Source organism: Leopardus geoffroyi, chromosome E1 (assembly GCF_018350155.1).
Source record: "Leopardus geoffroyi isolate Oge1 chromosome E1, O.geoffroyi_Oge1_pat1.0, whole genome shotgun sequence".
In the NCBI taxonomy this organism is placed as follows: domain Eukaryota; kingdom Metazoa; phylum Chordata; class Mammalia; order Carnivora; family Felidae; genus Leopardus; species Leopardus geoffroyi.
The window spans coordinates 20,854,504-20,872,005 of NC_059330.1; the positions used below are offsets into that span (position 1 = coordinate 20,854,504).

The 17,502-nt window shown below is 48.4% G+C and overlaps 1 protein-coding gene across 2 annotated transcripts in view; it reads right to left on the reverse strand.

Moving 5' to 3' along the window:
• ASIC2 (acid sensing ion channel subunit 2) overlaps positions 1-17,502 on the reverse strand; it is a 1,016,483-nt gene that overhangs the window by 50,104 nt on the left and 948,877 nt on the right. For both annotated transcript variants that reach the window (XM_045488090.1, XM_045488089.1), the window contains exon 3: positions 13,854-13,981. In XM_045488090.1, the coding sequence (XP_045344046.1) occupies positions 13,854-13,981 (128 nt within the window). The remainder of the gene's footprint in view (positions 1-13,853; positions 13,982-17,502) is intronic.

Sequence of the window (17,502 nt, forward strand, 5' to 3'; positions counted from 1 at the left end):
CCCACAGGTCACCGGTGTGACAGTGGTCCTGAGAGTCTAAGAACTGGGGAGGATGGAGGCAGCTTTGGTAGCTGCACCTGCTGACTGTGATAGGACGCTCTGACGATGTTACAGACATCTCCTTATGACAGGAGATGCTTGTGGGATATGAGGAGGAGGGGCGGAAGGAGTAAACAGCATCAGAGTCCAGTGAACACTGGATGAGAGGTGATTGTTGGAACTTGCCTCACCCAATGCTCTACTGAGAGGACCCAGCCACCCTGGGCTTTGTGCAAGCAGGGGTTACAAGGAGGCAAAACCAAGTGCAAGTCTGCAAGCAGGGTTGGGGGCCTGCCAGCAGAGAGAGAATGGGGAGATGCAGAGACATCACTGGTGGCCTCTGAAAGGAGAGAAAAAAAAATGAATGATGAGAGAGAGAGACAGACAGACAGACAGACACACACACACACAAAGACATCATTCACTTGTGGCCTCTGAAAGGAGAGAAGAAGAAAGGAGTGACACAGACAGAGAGAGAGAGGGAGGGAAGGGAAGGGAGAGGGAGAGAGGGGGTGGGAGAGAGGGGAAAGGAGGGAAGGAAAGAGGGAGAGAGAGATGGAGGGTGAGGGGGAGAGAAGAGGACAGGGAGAGGGAGAGAGGGGGAGAGGCAGGGAAGGGGGAGGGAGAAAGGGAAAGAGACGGAGAGGGAGGAAGAGGGAGAGGGAGAGGGGGAGGGAGAGAGGGGAGAGAGGGAGGGAGAGGAGGAGAAAGAGGGGGAGAGGGAGAGAAGAGGGAGAGGAAGAGAAGGGGAGAGGAGAGGAAGAGTGGGAGAGAAGGGAGGAAGAAAGGGGGAGAAGGGAGAGAGAGGGGGAGGGGGAGAAGAAAGGGGAGGGGGGAGGAGAGAGGGAAAGAGAGGGAGGGGAGAAAGAGAAGGAGGGGTAAGGGGAGAAAAGAGGAGAGGGGGGAGGAGAGAGTCACAGAAGTGGAGGAAGGAGAGGAAGCAGCTCCTGGGTTCTGTGCTGTGTCTGCCGTGCGTGTCTGTCTGCAGCCTTCAGCCACCACAGCCCTTTCTTTGAACGAGCCTCTAAGGCCATCTGCTCTTTGCCAGCCGCAGAGCCCTAACTAAGCAGAAAGAAACAAGAAAGCATACAGACAGAAAACTGCGAGGAAAGGTGCCAAAAGCATAGCCCTTCCTTCCTCTAAGTGGGGCTTCTATGGGTTCTTGTTTGACTATGTTCCATCCCCCAGCAATTTTCTCCAGGAAGCATGGATTAAGATCTTCTTGGAAAAGCCCAAACAGAAGCACGCCCCCGGGACCCATGGTAGCAGCTGCCATTGGCTGGGCCCCTCTCTCATCCATTCTGGAGGTGCTGTGCCTGTGCTGACCTCGTCTGCATGGCCTTCTCCCCTCTCCCTAGGCCTTCTAGTACTTTCCATTTCTGGAGCTGGACTTGCTTCCCCTGCACCTGGGTCTTTTCACAGCACCTGCCCAGGGGGAGGCCTCCTTCTATGTCTTGGTTTCTCCCTAAGTTCCTTAGAGGCTGCCCTGTTCTCTTGGCCAGAATAGAAGCAGAACGCCCCGGGGCAACTGAAGGCGGCATTTCCAAATGGTTGGGGTCCAAGGCTTTGGTGTCAAGCTGACCCCAATTCCAGGCTGAACCACCTCCTAGCTATGCATCCTTGGGCAAGTTTCATAACTTCTCTGTGCTCCAGTCTGCTTTCCTGTAAAATGGTTTCCTGTTACTTCTACCTTATCAGAGTTGAGAGTCATGCCTAAGATAATAGATATGACACCTTTAGAAAGGTGCTGGCCTCCATAAATATCAGTTATGATTTCTGGAAAGACTTGCCAACACCCTGATGTCTCTTCCAAGGCTGTGTACCCTCAGAGAGGGAGGAGTCCCTGCGTGTGTGCCTTCTGACTGAGGTTCTCTGTGTGGTTAAGCTGAAGCTCCTGTTCTCCATCTGCTGTCACTGAACACCACAGTGTCTCCTGCCATCCTTCCCCCTTTGTGTCTCAGAAGCAGCGGCCTTGCTGATTGGGCTCATCTGGGGCTTGGCATCAGGAACAGCCTGACCACTCTGGGGATTGCGGGGAGCTATCCTACCCTGGCCCATCTGCTCCTGCTGTTGCCTTCCTTTAGGCCTTTTGGGGGAGGCTTGGCGGGGGGGGGGGGGCTCAGATCTGTTCAATTCAATGCAATAAACCCTGACTGAGCCCCTATTACAGACTGGTCCCTGGGACAGGCACTGGGGCCTGCACAGGATAAGTCTCAGTCCCAGAGGAGACCCACGGGGAATTAAAGGACCCATTGTCTTAGAGTGGGTGGGAAGAAGGTGTCAAGCAGGGATGTCCCAGGCCTGAGGACACTGTGGTAGAGAGAGGCAAGTGTGAATTTTAGGAGCTATGGAATGCTTAAGGACAGCCTTCAATCTCATCTAACCTAATCAGCCCAATCCAATCACTGAGCTAATTAAATCTATTCCGCTGGATGGAGGGCGGATGTGTTCTGGGCACATGCTCTTTAATGATCTTTGGGAACTGCGCACTCTTGTCGGACCTGGGTGTAGGGGGTGGGTGTTTTTTCCTTTTAAACTAACTTCAAAAGTAGATAAAAATCTTTACAATATTAGGAAAAATTTTTTTTTCTAAAAGGGAAATTTCAGAACTGCATGCAGGCCTTTCCCCGTGGCTTCTGCATGTGCTGGGAACAGAGGCTGTCCACTGGGAAGGTATTACAGGACCAGCCTGGAGAGGAGGCTGTGTCTGGCTGGAAGGAGTAACCCCCATCCCCCTTTATATGAGCCTGTCTGTTAGAGGCTGGTCCAAACAATAAAGCATGTTTATGTATAGTTGTATTATGCACATCCTTAAAAAACTGCACAACGAATTCAAGAATACACAAATGCACCGTCGTTACCAATATTCCAGGGCTCCAGAAAGAGTGAAAAATCTTGCACACCCAACTGGGCTGCCTTCCCCTGAGCAGCTCTCAGTATAGTAGGCATCTTGCCAGAATTTCTCTGCGTGCTATTTGCATACGTGTGCATTTATAAATACAGAGTTTCGTTTAGCATGTGAGTACTTTTCCTACAAATGTGACCAAACTGCTTGTATTGTTCTGTAACTTGCTTTTCTCGCTTACCAATACGTCTTAGAAATTTTCCCCAAGGGACCTCCAGGTCTTTCTTACCGGCTTTAACTGTTGCAGGGAGGTGGGGGAAGGCACATGCGTTTGCCCTCCTCAATGAAATCATCCTCCTGTTGATGAACATTTATAACAGAATTTGTTTCCAATTGGAAACAGAAGCTGTTTCCAATTATTTGCTGTCACACACAGCTCTGCAGAAAAGATCTTTAGCCATGCTTCTTGGGGGTACATTTGTAAGTATTTCTGTAGGATGAAATTGCTAGGTGAAGGGGGATGGGTGCTTTTTTATTCGGATGGATCCCTCCAAGTCCCCACCCACCTCCCCGCCCAAAGGCTCTACCAGTTTACTCTCTCAACAGCTGGCTGGTCTGCCCTCCATAGGGATGGGTGGCTTCTTTGCTGGCGTCTCCCCTTCTGCTTGTTCCTTTTGCAGTCCCCTGGGTTCTCCTACAGACCTTGGCCAAACGCCATCTTCCTGTCCTTTGCTACCCAACTGTGCCAAACGCCCCATTCTAAGGACTCCAAGTGCAATCTCAAAACATAGACCAATTAATCAAGGACCGATGACTCTCGTTTTGAAATGATTCTTGTTTTCCACAACAGGATGTGCTGCAGGGTTTGGAGCAATCCATTAACCAATATTGATTCAGTCTGCAAACTCCTTCATTCATTCACTGATTTACAACGTTGGGTTCTGGGCTAGTTGTTTTGGAGCCCTGACCCTCAAAGGGCATGCTCTCATTGGATGGAGCAAGACATGCAAATACCTTGTGCTGCTAGGTAGATTTAGACATATTATATTATATTATATTATATTATATTATATTATATTAATAGCCACCTGGCTGTTAAACTGTTTTAAATGTTCAAAAAGAGAGGGAGAGATCTCAGCAGGGGAGGGACCAGAGATGCTTTGGGGATAGAAGAGTCTAACAGAACAGCACTAAGATTTATTAGTCTACAGTGAATGATTCCTGGGGCTGTCCAGCCCTTTTGTCACAACATAAACAAACGCAGGGACTTCTCTATCCCCGGGCAACAGTTCTTTTCAAGAGTGAAGGAGGAGGGGAAAAATAGGGTGGAGCTGTCTTTTCCAAACCTCTCTTCCCCTGCCTCTGTCCAAGGGCTGTGCAGGTCAGCAGGGCTATTTACATTCCTTTCTTCCTTCCTTCATTATGGTTGATATTTCTAAAAGATTTGTTTGTGATTATCTAACCTCCCCAGTTGGCAAGAAAAAGATGAAATGGCTTTCAGCCTGTGTATGGAAGTGTCCTCTACAGACTTTTTTTTTTTTTTTTTTTTTTTTTGCCCCTTATTAAAAAAAAAAAAATCAGAAACCAAGGCGACACTGTTCAGAGCTCAGATAGCAAGCTGCTTGTGAATCAAAAGATAACATGGTATGCTGGGTAGCAGGACCCAACCAAAGAGTATTCTGATTTATTAACTTGTCTCCTGAGTAAGATAAAGTGGGTGAGTCAGTAGACATTGGAGCCTCCTTTCCTCTGCCTGGGTCCAAGGAGGAAGTAAGCCATTGAGAGTAAGTTACTAGCATCTGATGTCAGTGCAGCGAGGGTCGCAGCTAGCTCTGCCCTGATGGATGGGTACCATACAAGGTCTAGACTTTGGACTCCAACGGGGCTGCCCTGTCAGTGCCATTTCCAGTTAATCTCTTTTTTCCATGCACTCAGTAGGGGACTTTTTCTTTCTTTAGTTCCTAGTGTTAAAGGCAGTTTAATTTAGTTACATCAAATCTGAAGGCTAACCAGAGCTTAAATGGACTGTAAATTACTGAAGGGGGACCTCAGAGATCTTCTACAATATTCCATCCATCCATCCTTCCATCTAGGAATTATAAGAGCTGATATTTTCCTTTAAGAAGCTTATAGTATATTGGGGGCATATTACACAGACACATATAACTTTTAATCTATGATGGATTGAGTGTCTGCCTCTCTTGCTAGAGGAAGATTTTTTTTTAATTTTTAAATTTATTTATTTATTTTTGAGAGGGAGAGAGAGTGAGAAGGGGAGTGGCAGGGAGAGGGAGAGAATCCCAAGCAGGGTCCATACTGTCAGTGTAGAGCCTGATGCAGGGCTTGAACTCACGAACCACGAGATCATGACCTGAGCTGAAATCAAGAGTCAGACGCTTAACTGACTGAGACACCCAGATGCTCCACAGAAGAAGATTCTTCTATCTGAGAAGAATTAGGTCAGTCCTTTTCACTGCCTAACACAGTGTGAGACACACAGCACATGTTCAGTAAATGAGCGACTCAGCAGGAAGTGAGCCAGAAGTGGGGCTGGAAGTTTCAAGGCCTGTGAGGGGCAGTGTGTGGATCAGAGGGTGGCTGCCAGAGAGCAGTGGGGTGATCATCGGTAAGGCGATAGCTGGAGCCACGATGTGGAACTTGGACTTTATTATGTCCCTGGAAAGACATTCGTAGGTATCAAGCAGGAGAGACGCATGATAAAGTAGGCTCTTTCTCTCTCTTTCATGCATCCATTTATTCATTCATTCCATTCAATACAGTTTATCAAGCATCATCTATATGTAAGGCACCATGCAAAATACTGAAATATAAAGAACAGAACGAAGAGAAGCGTATTTTCAAAGAGCTCACAATCTGGTAGGGGAGAAAGATAAGTAAACAGATGATTATAATGTGTAAATTTTATGCTAGAGATTCACACAGAATACTCCAGGATGGCCTTCTGGAGGAGGTAACATTTGAGCTGAATCTTGAAGGACGCATAAGGGTCAGGTAAGGAAAGGGTGGGAAGGGTGTTGCTGGCAGGGAGAGAGCGGGGAGAACATGTGATGCTTGGGAATAGCCACCCACAGTTTGGGGTAGCTGGAGCATTATGTGGGAGGCTAGGGAGCCGAGGGGTGCTGCTGAAAAAGCAGGCAGGGGCCAGAGCAGAAAGGGCCATGGGGAGACTCCTGGGCTTCATCCAGCAATGAGGCCGGAAGATGCTCAGATTTGTATTTTACAAAGAGTATGTTGATGCAGAGAATGGATTGCAGAGGGACTGGATGGGCAGCAGGGATAACCACTGAGGCAGCTGTTGTTCTTGGCTAGGTAGGGAATCACAAAAGACTGAATTAAAGAAGTGTTTGGGGTGGGAGATAATAATAGCTAGCATCCACTGAGCACTTACTGTATGCCTTCTACATGAAGGCATTCACTCAGTCTTCTAGTTAGCCTCTGAGATAGGAACCGTCATTCCCATTTTCCAGATGAGAAGAAGGAGGTACAAGGTCACTCTCTAGTGAATGCATATTTGTACTCAGACCACTTATAGGGTTGGGGGATCAGCAGTGTTGGGGTGCATGTATGGGGTGGGGAAGAGGATGAGTTAGACTGTTGATTTGAGATGCCCATGGGACTCTGCTGGGAGGGGTTCAGCAGTGCCTTGGTTGGGAGTAGCCTCTGAGAGTCATGGTCAGGGGCAAGTGCATTCAAGGAGACTACAGGTTGGGAGAGGACAGAAACAGCGTCTTGGGGAATCCATCATGGAAGGTGTGAACAGAGAAAGAACTGCTCATGGAGAGGACTAAGAAGGAAGCCAGACCAGAGGGACAAGTGTCTCAGGCGGGCATGGTCCACAGCTCACTTGCCACTGAGAAACCAGGTAGGGTAACAACTGAGGAGTGAGGAGTATCCCTATCAACAAAGATGGACTTTGGCCACAAAGATTTCATAGGTCACCTATGAAGAACAGTTTTGATGGAGCACCAGAGGTGGGCTGGGAAGTATAAGGGAGGTGAAAAAGGATAGACAGGTGTCCAGAGTGTTTTGGAGTCTCTTTGTTAGAGAAGGGAGGAGAGGGAGAGGCGCCAAGACAGAGGGGAGGCAGGGTAGAGTGATTTCATCTTCTTACAAGACTTGAGCCTATTTTGTGGACTCATCTTCGGATTCCCCCAACAGGGCTTAGATATTGGTTCATCCTAGCCAATCAACAAGGCTTCTCCTCCTTCCTCCACCCCCTGCCATCACCTCCACCTTGATAAAAGCAAGCCCTCATATCATGTAGGAAAAAATGGTGAAAACCTATTGGAAAAACCATGTGGGGATCTGGAGGACTTTCTGTTTTAGAGGCTAAGTGGTAACAAGCAGTTAAGTAGCTAGCTAGTAAATGCTTAGTTGGATATTATTTTTATCTATTTATGGGAAACAAGGTACCCTGTTAACCATGGAGAGAATGGCCACACAGCAGGCTCTCTCGCCTCCCGGTGCCTCCCTGGTGTTTTCTGGAGCAGAATCGGATGCTGCCATATTCCTGTGGCTCCAGCTCTGGCAGTTTGGAAGTTGCTGAAGGCGTGTATAACAAGTTCTCTCTTCTGCCTTGAAAAGACCAAATGGGCAAGCCTCCATTTCTAATGGGAACCGTTAAGCAGATACTACAGGCCACGGGTCTGCCTGTCAGATTGACAAATGAGTCTTCTCTTTTGAAAGTCACTTAGGAAGTTGTATTTGGAAGCTTGAGAGGAGCTGTCAAGAGCAGACGGGGGCACCCTGCCCAACAGCTGAGACTGTTTACTTGGGGGTAGGGTAGGGGAGACTGTTTCTTATTGTGAGCCATGGTAGGATTCCCTCCAAATGTTGGAAGTGTGGCCAACCTACATTAAAGGCAAAGGCTTAAGCTTCTGCAAGAGCCAGCTGGGCCCACACATCCTGCCAATGACCTAATTGGGCCCAGCAGGACCCAAACATTTGTATATACCTTTATTTACAGCCCTAAACAGGCTAGCAGGCAGTTGCTTGATGTACGGTATGGTGTGCTGATGGGCGTTCTCGTGGTACTTTGGATACACCCCAAGTGAGGAACCAACACAGAGTCTAGGTTTTGGGATTGGAACCCTTCTCGTTCCCAGGGGCTAACGAGTGGTAGTGGAAGGGGTTCTTGGGGAGAACAGGATACCTCTGGCCAGTGATTTTCAACCCTGGCTCCCCAAGGCATTTCTGAAACCTTGACATATAAATCCAGGACCAAGTTTTCCAGGAAATTTTCTGAACAGTGGGGCTGATGGCCACCCGACTGCCCAGGATCTCCAGATTCATTCTCAGACCTACCAAGAGGTACAGGCAAAATGGCTGAATAAATATTTGAATATTTAGAAAACAAAAGTTACCACCAGGCCCTTTGAGGCAGGGACGGGATATGATAAAAATCTTCTGATATCAAATCATGACTGAGAGTTCCATCAGGATTAGCAATCACCTTAAATTAGGGCAAAGAGTCTGACTGGTGATGTCAACATTGAAGACAGTTAGTCTCGGGCTCTCACCACACGGAATTCCTAGCTTTGCATTTGCACATCTATTCGCTCACTCATGTGATTCTCCCCAAATTCCAGAGCTCTGTCCCATCCCTCTCATCTGTTGCATCCACTCTCATGTACACAGATGGTCTCTACCTGACCCATTTCATGAGCTCTCCATTTGATTAGGGTCTGTGAGTATATTGCCAGAATGATACAGATATCATCTATCACAGGCTGGCTTAGCCTCAGGGAGAAGAACCCTCAGGGCACATTTGCATGGGAGTTTTGGCAGGGGTGGGAGGGGTGAGTCAGGGAGAGCATTAGAGTACAGCACTTGAGTGCTATTTGAGCAGAGGGTACAGATTTGGGCACGAGAGTGCACTCATTCTTTGAACAATGCACATTTACTGAGCTCATTCATAAGCAAGGCACTGATGGTATAGAATTTTGGGGAGCTCCCTGTCTGCGGTGGGACAAGGCCTGATGGAGGCTGAAGAAGTCAGTTCTTAAAAGGCAAGGTGTAAGGAGCAGTGATGCACCAGGGGAAGTCAAGTCCCACAGAGAGTTCTGTGTCTCATAGGAGTGTGACAAAATTGCCAAGAAACCCACCTCATTCTGTCAGTGCTCCAAGGCTGGGAGTGGGTCTTGCTCATCTTCATTTACCTAGCACACAAGAGGTGCTCAGTGAATATTTGTTGAAGGAATAAATGAATATACAGAGTGTTGAATGGAGCAACTAGCTGCTTCTTGGGGGTCGGAGGATGGGACAGAGAAAGTCTTCTTAAAGACGGTGATCTTTGAGCTGTATCTGGAAGTGTGAATAGGCCTTTGCCAGGTAGATAAGACAAGGACGGGGTGCTGGGCAGAGGGAACAATGGGTTCAAATGCACGATGCAGGCATCGAAGACCGCTGAGTGTTTGGCTGGTGTATGGTACATGTTGGTCAACCATCAGAAGCCATTCTTAAGGGTTGAGTTCTTGCAAGTTGTGGGAAGTGCAGGAATTTGAGAGTTTTGGGTAGGGTAACAATGTGATCACCCCGTGTGTGGGTTGACAAAGGGGCACGAGCAAAGAGCATGCCCAGAACCCCTCTTCTGAAGTTTTAGGAATGCTATTTACCCCGCTCCTGCTTCTCACTAGCAGGAACCCAGGTTCTGCCCCCCAGACCTGGGGAGCAGGTCTAGACTCCAGGCCTCTGGGCTTCCAGTCTGGTTTTCTCTCCACAGATAGATCTGGGCTCAAAGCTGAGCCCTGCTCTTCCCCTACGATGCAACCTTTAAGCAAGTTACTGAACTGCGCAGCTCTGTCATCTGGAACATGGAGATAACATTATCCCCTTTTTGGGGTTGCTGAGGGGGGTTCAATGAAATAATGCATGTCAAGTGTCTCTGGGTGCTCAATGCCTGGCAGGAAGCATGTGCTCAGAGGTGAGTGGTATTACTCTACCCTTCCAGGGTTCTAGTTCTGCTCTAGTGTATCATCCCACTGTGTGGGTGTCTGGTGGTGATGTCCTGGGATCGTGCAGGGGCTCCTACAGTAGCTGAGCTGATCAGAGGAGTCTTTCTCAGGTTGGCTTCCCGGTTGTCCAGGAAGGCAGGGGGGCATATCTTGGCTTAATTGGGTTTAGGGCAAATACTGATTTTAAAAGAGTAATCTTCGGTCCGGGTTACAGTGCAATTATGTGCTCTTTTGGAATTAAAAAAAAAAGAAAAAATATCAAAGGAAGATTGTACATAATTTGGTACGGGTGGGCTGATTTTTACCACGCAAGAGGACGTTCCCATTCACAAAGGGATTCATGGTACTTTACATCACCAGTGCCTCTTAGTGCGCTCACTCAGGAGTCAATTTCCCTCACGTGATTCACACCAACTTTCTAGGAAAGGGTCTCCTGTTCCCCCACGGTCTTGTCACCCCTGTCCTTCTTGCAAGATTCCCTTGAGCTTTGAGCCGAAGCAGCAGAATCCTGGAATGGGGACAACGTAGCCACTACAGGCTGTAAGAGGAACCATGACTTTATCCGCCACCAAGAAAGAAAAAGCACCGCCAATTTTAACTATCAGATGCAGCTGATTGAGAAACAAATCCCGATTTCAGAAATGTTAAAATGTGAAAAAAAAAAAATACAGGAGACTCTTGAACAATACAGGTAAGCGTGGGTCCACTTACAGGAGGATTTTTTTTTTTTTTTTTTGATAAATACAGCACAGTACCATAAAAGTATTTTCTCTTCCCTAGATTTTCTTAACATTTTCTTTGCTCTAGCCTACTTTATTGTAAGAATACAGGATGGAATACATACCACATACAAAATATGTCTTAACTGACTCTGTTATCTGTAAGGCTTCTGGTCAACCGTAGGCTATTACTAGTTAAGTTTCTGGAGAGTTGAAATTTAATATGCAGATTTTCAATGGCCCCCGGGGTTGGTGCTCCTAACCCCCATGTTGTTCAAAAGTCAATGGTACCTCTTTTTTTTTTTTTTTTTTTTGAGACAGAGAGAGACAGAGCATGAGCAGGGGAGGGGCAGAAAGAGAGGGAGGCACAGAATCCGAAGCATGCTCCAGGCTCTGAGCTGTCAGCACATGGGGCTCGAACTCATGGATGGTGAGATCATGACCTGAGCTGAAGTCAGACGCTCAACAGACTGAGCCACCCAGGCGCCCCCAAAAGTCAATGGTACTTCTTAGAATCACTGAAATGCAGTGTTTGAGGACCTGGTCAGCTGGATACTGATGGCAGAATGAGAACATACTAAAGGCACCAATCCCCAAGTTATATAGGGCTGAATATAATTTATTATTTGTTGTTTGTGAAAGAAACCACTAGTTCGTAGGCTCTGTGGGGACAGACACTGGGTCTGTTTTGTTCACTTCTGTATCTCCACCACCTCGTTTATGGTTGGGGTTCAACAAATATTTGCTGAGTGAATAAAAAAAAAACAACAAAGAGCCACATTATAAAACATGTGGAAAACCCAGAGAAGAGCATAAATCATTCATAAATTCCCCCACTGTGGGTATTTTGGCTTATTTCCTTCGAATCTTATTTCCTATGAATATGCTCTTTTATATACATGTAAACATAATTTATTTTTAGATTTAGCTCTGGGATGTGTTTTTGTATTTCTCTATTAATATGAATGAAATGAGGAAATAAGATGATGCAGAAGTGCTTTGAAGATTTGTAAAATGTTTAACCAAATATCTTATTATTAGTTATAATAATCATAACCATACTGCTATGAATGAGGCTGCTTTTCTGAGAATACACTTCAAAGCAAACAACGGATTTGTTCTCTGAAGCTGGGAATGTGTGGTCCCCGCGTCCTGTCCTGTTCACCATGGGGAGTCCCTGTGTTTCTTTTTGGGAAGAGAGAGAGGCTCGTGGTTTCTTAGAAGTCCTGAGCCCCAGCTTCCCACCCAGCCCAGAAATATCTTTAGTGTCACTAATGGAGGGTAAATCCTTGCCTGGGAAAACTCAAGCCTGCCAAAAGATTCTACTATTTGCTCCAGCCAGTACCTGAAGATCGGGCCTGTCTCCTTGTCTTTGTGGGCAGATAGGAGCCTAACTTTGGCAAGCGCCACTTAGCAACCCAGGTGGGCTTCACATGGACTAATGTCCCCTTCCTGCTTGCTGTCATTTTTCACTTCGCTGACTCTGCTCCAGGCCCCTCTGGTCCCCTCCCTTTCCCCTCCCTTTTCTTTAAAATGCCCAGTCATCTCTGTACAAACGCACGTTGAGTCCCGTTCATGCTGAACCCTTGTCCCTATTGCAATGGGGGACAAACTTATTTTTGATTAAAATCTGTCCTTGTCACTTTAACTAGTGTTTGGGCTTTGCTTATCGCTGGCAGTACTCGAAAGCCCATGAGGCTAACAGCTTGGGTTCTGGGCTCACCAGGGCTGTCTGTCCGTCAGCATGCCTTGACTTATTAGTCCATGTTCTCACCCTTGCCAACTCAAATCCTCAGCCCTGAACTTGGCCCCTGGCTGTCTGCTTCCTGTCCTCCTTCTTTGCCCTTAAGGATGAGATTTTCTGGTTGTGCCACTTGGTCCCACCTGGCACCTCCCTGCATGCTCATTTCTGCTCTCCCCACCTGCCTCAGCCTCTGGGGCCTGTGGAGGCCAGCCAGGCTCCCAGCCGCCTCTGCCCTTGCCTCAAAGCCAACATCCCCACCACTGTGTGCTGCAGTGGAGGCTGATCTTGGCCTTCAACAAGTACCCAGGCATTAAGTACAGGGAACAGTTTGGGGGCCCCACACCATCAATGCCTTCCCAGAGATTCAAAAGCATAACTCGCTTAGAGATTTCAAACCAGTTTCTAGGAGCGCCTGGGTGGCTCAGTCGGTTAAGCGTCCGACTTCCGCTCAGGTATAATCTCACGGTTTGTGAGTTCGAGACCTGCGTTGGCTCTCTGCTGTGAACACAGAGCCCGCTTTGGATCCCCTGCCCCTCCCCTGATCTCTCTCTCTCTCAAAAATAAATAAATGTTAAAAAAAATGAAACCAGTTTCTAATACAGAAGGTCATTTTATAAAGTGGCTAAAGGGCTGTGGTCAGTACCAGATGACAGATGACATTTAAGCCCAATTTTAGAAACAGCTGAGCACATAAGTTGCATGTGTATCTCTTTGCTGACTATTCACTGTTCTGATTCTCCCTTCCTCACCCTCTAAACCCAATGCTCCCACCACTCATTGACCTCTCTCTTTGCCTCAGCCTCCCAGGGTGGGTTGTCTCAGATGATCTGGTTTAGGACTCATAGTCTCTCCAGTGTTTATTCCAGGTAAACCAGGAAATAAGAGAAGGGAAAGTGTCCCTGTGTCTGTCTGCAGTCCTGCTTTGAGACCTCCTCCCTATTGAGGATTTGTGAAGTTCTCCCTTCTGAGATGTGAAACCCACGTCAGACATGAGGCTGCTCCAGTCCTCACGCCCCTGACACGCAGAGTTGATGTAACAGTCCTAGCCGGCTGGAGGGTCACCTCCCTGGTGTGAAGCCAGAGAGAGGGGGCAGGAACGGGCGCAAGAGACTCCCCTCCACTTACACTCTTATGAGAGCGACGCCCCCATCCCTTTTCCTTTTTGTAGATCACTGTGAGTCGTATCAACACTGGCTAGCAGGTTCCCTTGGCATCCACTGATCCCCTGCCCTCTCGAGAGATTTTTTTTTTGCCCCCAGAAAGTTCTGGAAAAAAACCCCAACCAATTCAGAGAAAAAGAAAGTAACTCAGGTTTCTCTCACACCCAATTTTAGGAACCGACAATTGGGTTACAGAGGTTAGCTGACACCCTTCTCTAATTTCTGGGTCAGCCCCTCTCCTGGACCCAGCCCTGCTCGGGCCTCCTGAAGGCTCAGTCTTCCAGGAGTGGGAGTCCCACTTCCCCTCCTCATGGGTCTGCAGGCGGCTGGTGTGGGCCCGGGACCACTGATCCAGGGAGCCCAGGAACTTACCCTCTGCTCCTGGGTGGCCACGAAAGTCTGGAACCCTGGAGCCACCCCAAAGCCCAGCTCTTGGATGAAAGGCGGCTCAGACTGACTGTGGATCTGAACTTTCACTCCTGCTTCAAACGTCGTTTCCTCTGAAAGAACAAAGACAGACAGAGCCATGGGTCAGTGACAGCAGGTGCTCACGGAGTCTTGGGATTGAGAAGCTCAAAGGGACGTTAGAAAGGCCACATGGCAGGCAGCATAATGGCCTGAAAAGACATCCATATCATCATCCCTGAAAAGTGGGAAGACGTCACCTTGCATGGCAGAAGGGACCCTGCAGATGCGATTAAGTTAGGGACCTGGAGATGGGAAGGTTATCCTGGATTATCTGAGTGGCCCAATGTCCTCATGAGAGTCTTCGTGAGACGGAGGCAGGAGTGTCAAAGTCAGAGAGAGAATGGAAGAAAGTGTGCTGCTGGCTTTGGTCGTGGAGGCAGGAGCCACAAACCGATGGATGCAGGCAGCTGCTAGGAACTGGATAAAGCAGGGGGATAGATTTTCCCCTGGGGCCCCCACAAGGAATGTAACCCTGCCAGCCCCAGATTTTAACCCAGTGAGATAGGTTTTGGACTTCTGGCCTCCATAACTGTGACATGACAAATCTGTGCTGTTTGGGGTCACTGTGGAATCTGTGACAGTAGCGGTCAGAAGCGAATTCAGGCCAGTTAGGCCAACTCTTCGCTTGGGTCTCCAAAAGTAGAAAATGGAATTATGAAGTGAGTCATTCACCTTTATTTTATTCGCTAGCTTCTCTACTTGGCCATGAGCTGAAGGTGAGGGGATCAGAGGAGGAAAACATGATGACACAGGGGTAGAAATAAAACTACAGGACTTGCTTGTATGCCAAGGTGCCCGCCCCTTGGAGCTTCTGGAGATGGGCAACTGGTAGAGAAGCTTTGGCCTCTCTTTAATTTGGCAAGAGTAATGGCCCCTGGCAGTGGGAGGTGGCAAGGGTGGTGGAAGGCGATGGGATAGCAGAGCCTGGCTCATCTTATAATGTTTCAAATTGGTGGAGGACCCTTTACTGGGTCTCCTCTGTCTTGCTCTTTCCAGACAGCCTGCAGAACGAGCTTTCCAAAATGCAAACCTGCACACGTCTCTCCCGTGCCGATAAGGAGCCCAACCTCCGTAACCTGCTCCTGTTCCAGCCTTACTCTGGGCAACCTCCTGCTTCATGGCACCATGTGTCCAACCCTCCAGGGCTGCCCAGATTGGTTGTTACTCGTCTCTGCTCTGCATGGAGGCACATGCCTTTCCTTTTGCCTGGAAAGCCTTTCAAACTTGTCTACCCGGCCAATCTCCCTACGCGTCACTAAAGATTCAGGCCTCCAACCCCACCCAAAGCAAACCCTTCTCTTGCTCTGTTGTATTCTTTCCATATGCCCGAAGAAGCTTCTGCCACACCAGAAGAATCCTTTATCTGACAGTCTTTCCACCAGGCTGGAGCATCCTGAGGCCAAGTTCTGGGCTATCTCCCTGGACCTCAAAGGCCCTGCACAGGGCCAGGCACATAGCAGGTACTCAGGGAAGGGCTGCTGAGTGAATAAGAGATTTGCGATTCAAACCTCAGTTATTAATGGGCAAGGCCAATCTAGAGTCCAAATCAAGGAGTGTTCTAATTGAAGGGAATGGAGGGACACCTGGGTGGCTCAGTCAGTTGAGCACCTGACTCTTGATCTGGGCTCAGGTCATGATCTCGTGGTTCATGAGTTCAAGCCCCGTGTTGGGCCCTACACTGACTGTGCAAAGCCTGCTTGGGATTCTCTCTCTCTTTCTCTCTGCCCCTCCCCCATCAAACTAAAGAAATAATCTTAAAGAAATAAAGAAATGGAATGAGGAGAGGATGGGTAAATGAAGGGATGAGGGAAGATGGTGTGAGGGAGAAATGGAGGTCGAGGTTGGGGAGGGAGGCAGGGGTTTGTTAGCACTGGGGCTACAGTCTGGGGATGAACACCGGAGGAAGGAAGGGCTGGGGCCAGTCATGGGAATGGGCAAGACTCACGGACAGTCTGGGGGCCAGTGATGGAGGCAGGGGAGGGTGCAGGAGCTGGGTGAGAATTCCAAGGTAGGGGTACGTGGGAAGAAGGGCTTAGTAGGCACACAGGGGTTAGTGGGAAGGACAGGCAGGAGTTTCAGAGTCCAGACTTGGAACCCAGTGGCTGACATGGGATTTAGGCAGAAGGGACCCTCGGCCAGGAATCCTTTCATCATGATTTCATGGAACTGGAGAGGATCCCAGGCAATCCACAATCACACCCCCCTACCCTCCAGCAGTCGAGTGTTCTGCTATCTCTTTACTCAGACTGTCCATGCAGACTGCTGCCCGAATGTCCCGGGATGCCTGTGTCCCTTGTTCCTCCCAGTACCTGTGGCCTAGCAGATGGACAGGTCCACAGGTACGTCAGGGAGGGGGAATGCAGGACAGGGAGGAGGGGGGAGTACAAGAGAGGGAGGACGGTGGAAGGGGAGGAGGGGTGAGCCTGCCCAAGCAAGGGGTTGAAGAGAGGTCAGGAGCCCAAAGAACAGGCTCAGATGGGGAAGGAGCCCAGTGGCATGATGCTGGGATCACGGGGATGCCTGTGCTTGGATGAACTGAAAGTCTGTTCAGTGGCTGTGGGGGGCAGAAGGGGAGACATGCCAAAACTTGTTTTCTGGAGCTCTCAGAAGCTGCGTGCCTGCTGTATAACTGAGCTTAGAAAACCTTAGAGCCAGTAAGACAGGCTCAAAGGAGGGGTCCCCTGGCTTACAGGGAGAAAATGAAAAGTGAAGCCTTTCTGTCAGAAATGCTTCAAGTAATGGGCGAAGCAGACAGGCCAGGCATGCCTGCCTTGTGAGAGCCGCCTAAGGCCAATCAGGCTGGGCTGGGATTCGGAAGGGGAGTTTATTCCAGAAGCAGCAGGGGCTGAGGCAGAGTAAATTCCTAAATAACCTCCTATTGTTACAAATATCCAGCAACAGGATGGGCACAGAAGAGAGTGATGGATAAGATTTCCACTCTCTTTAGAGAACTTCCTGCCCAGATGGAATGTTCTAGAATCCGTGCTATCCAACATAGTAGCCGCTAGTCACATCAGGTGTGACAAGTGCAACCGAGGAACTGAACTTTTAATTAATTAACTAATTAATTACCTACCCCCCACCCCGGCTTTACTGAGGTATAATTGACAAATTGTCTGATCAAGTATACAATATGATGATGTGATACATGTCCACATTTTGAAAGGGTTTCCCCCATCAAATTAATTAATACACCTATCACCTCACATATTTACCTTTTCGGCTTCCTTTATTTATTTTTAATTGAATTAAAAACATTTTTTTTTAACGTTTATTTATTTTTGAGAGAGAGAGAGAGACAGAGCACGAGTGGGGGAGGGACAGAAAGAGAGAGGGAGACACAGAATCCAAAGCAGGCTCCAGGCTCTGAGGTGTCAGCACAGAGCCCCACGCAGGGCTCGAATTCACAGACTGTGAGATCATGACCTGAGCCGAAGTTGGACGCTTAACCGACTGAGCCACCCAGGCGCCCCTATTTTTAATTGAATTTAAATTTAATTAATTAACTTAAATTTTAATAGCCACAGGCGGCCGTGACCACCTTGGTGGGCAG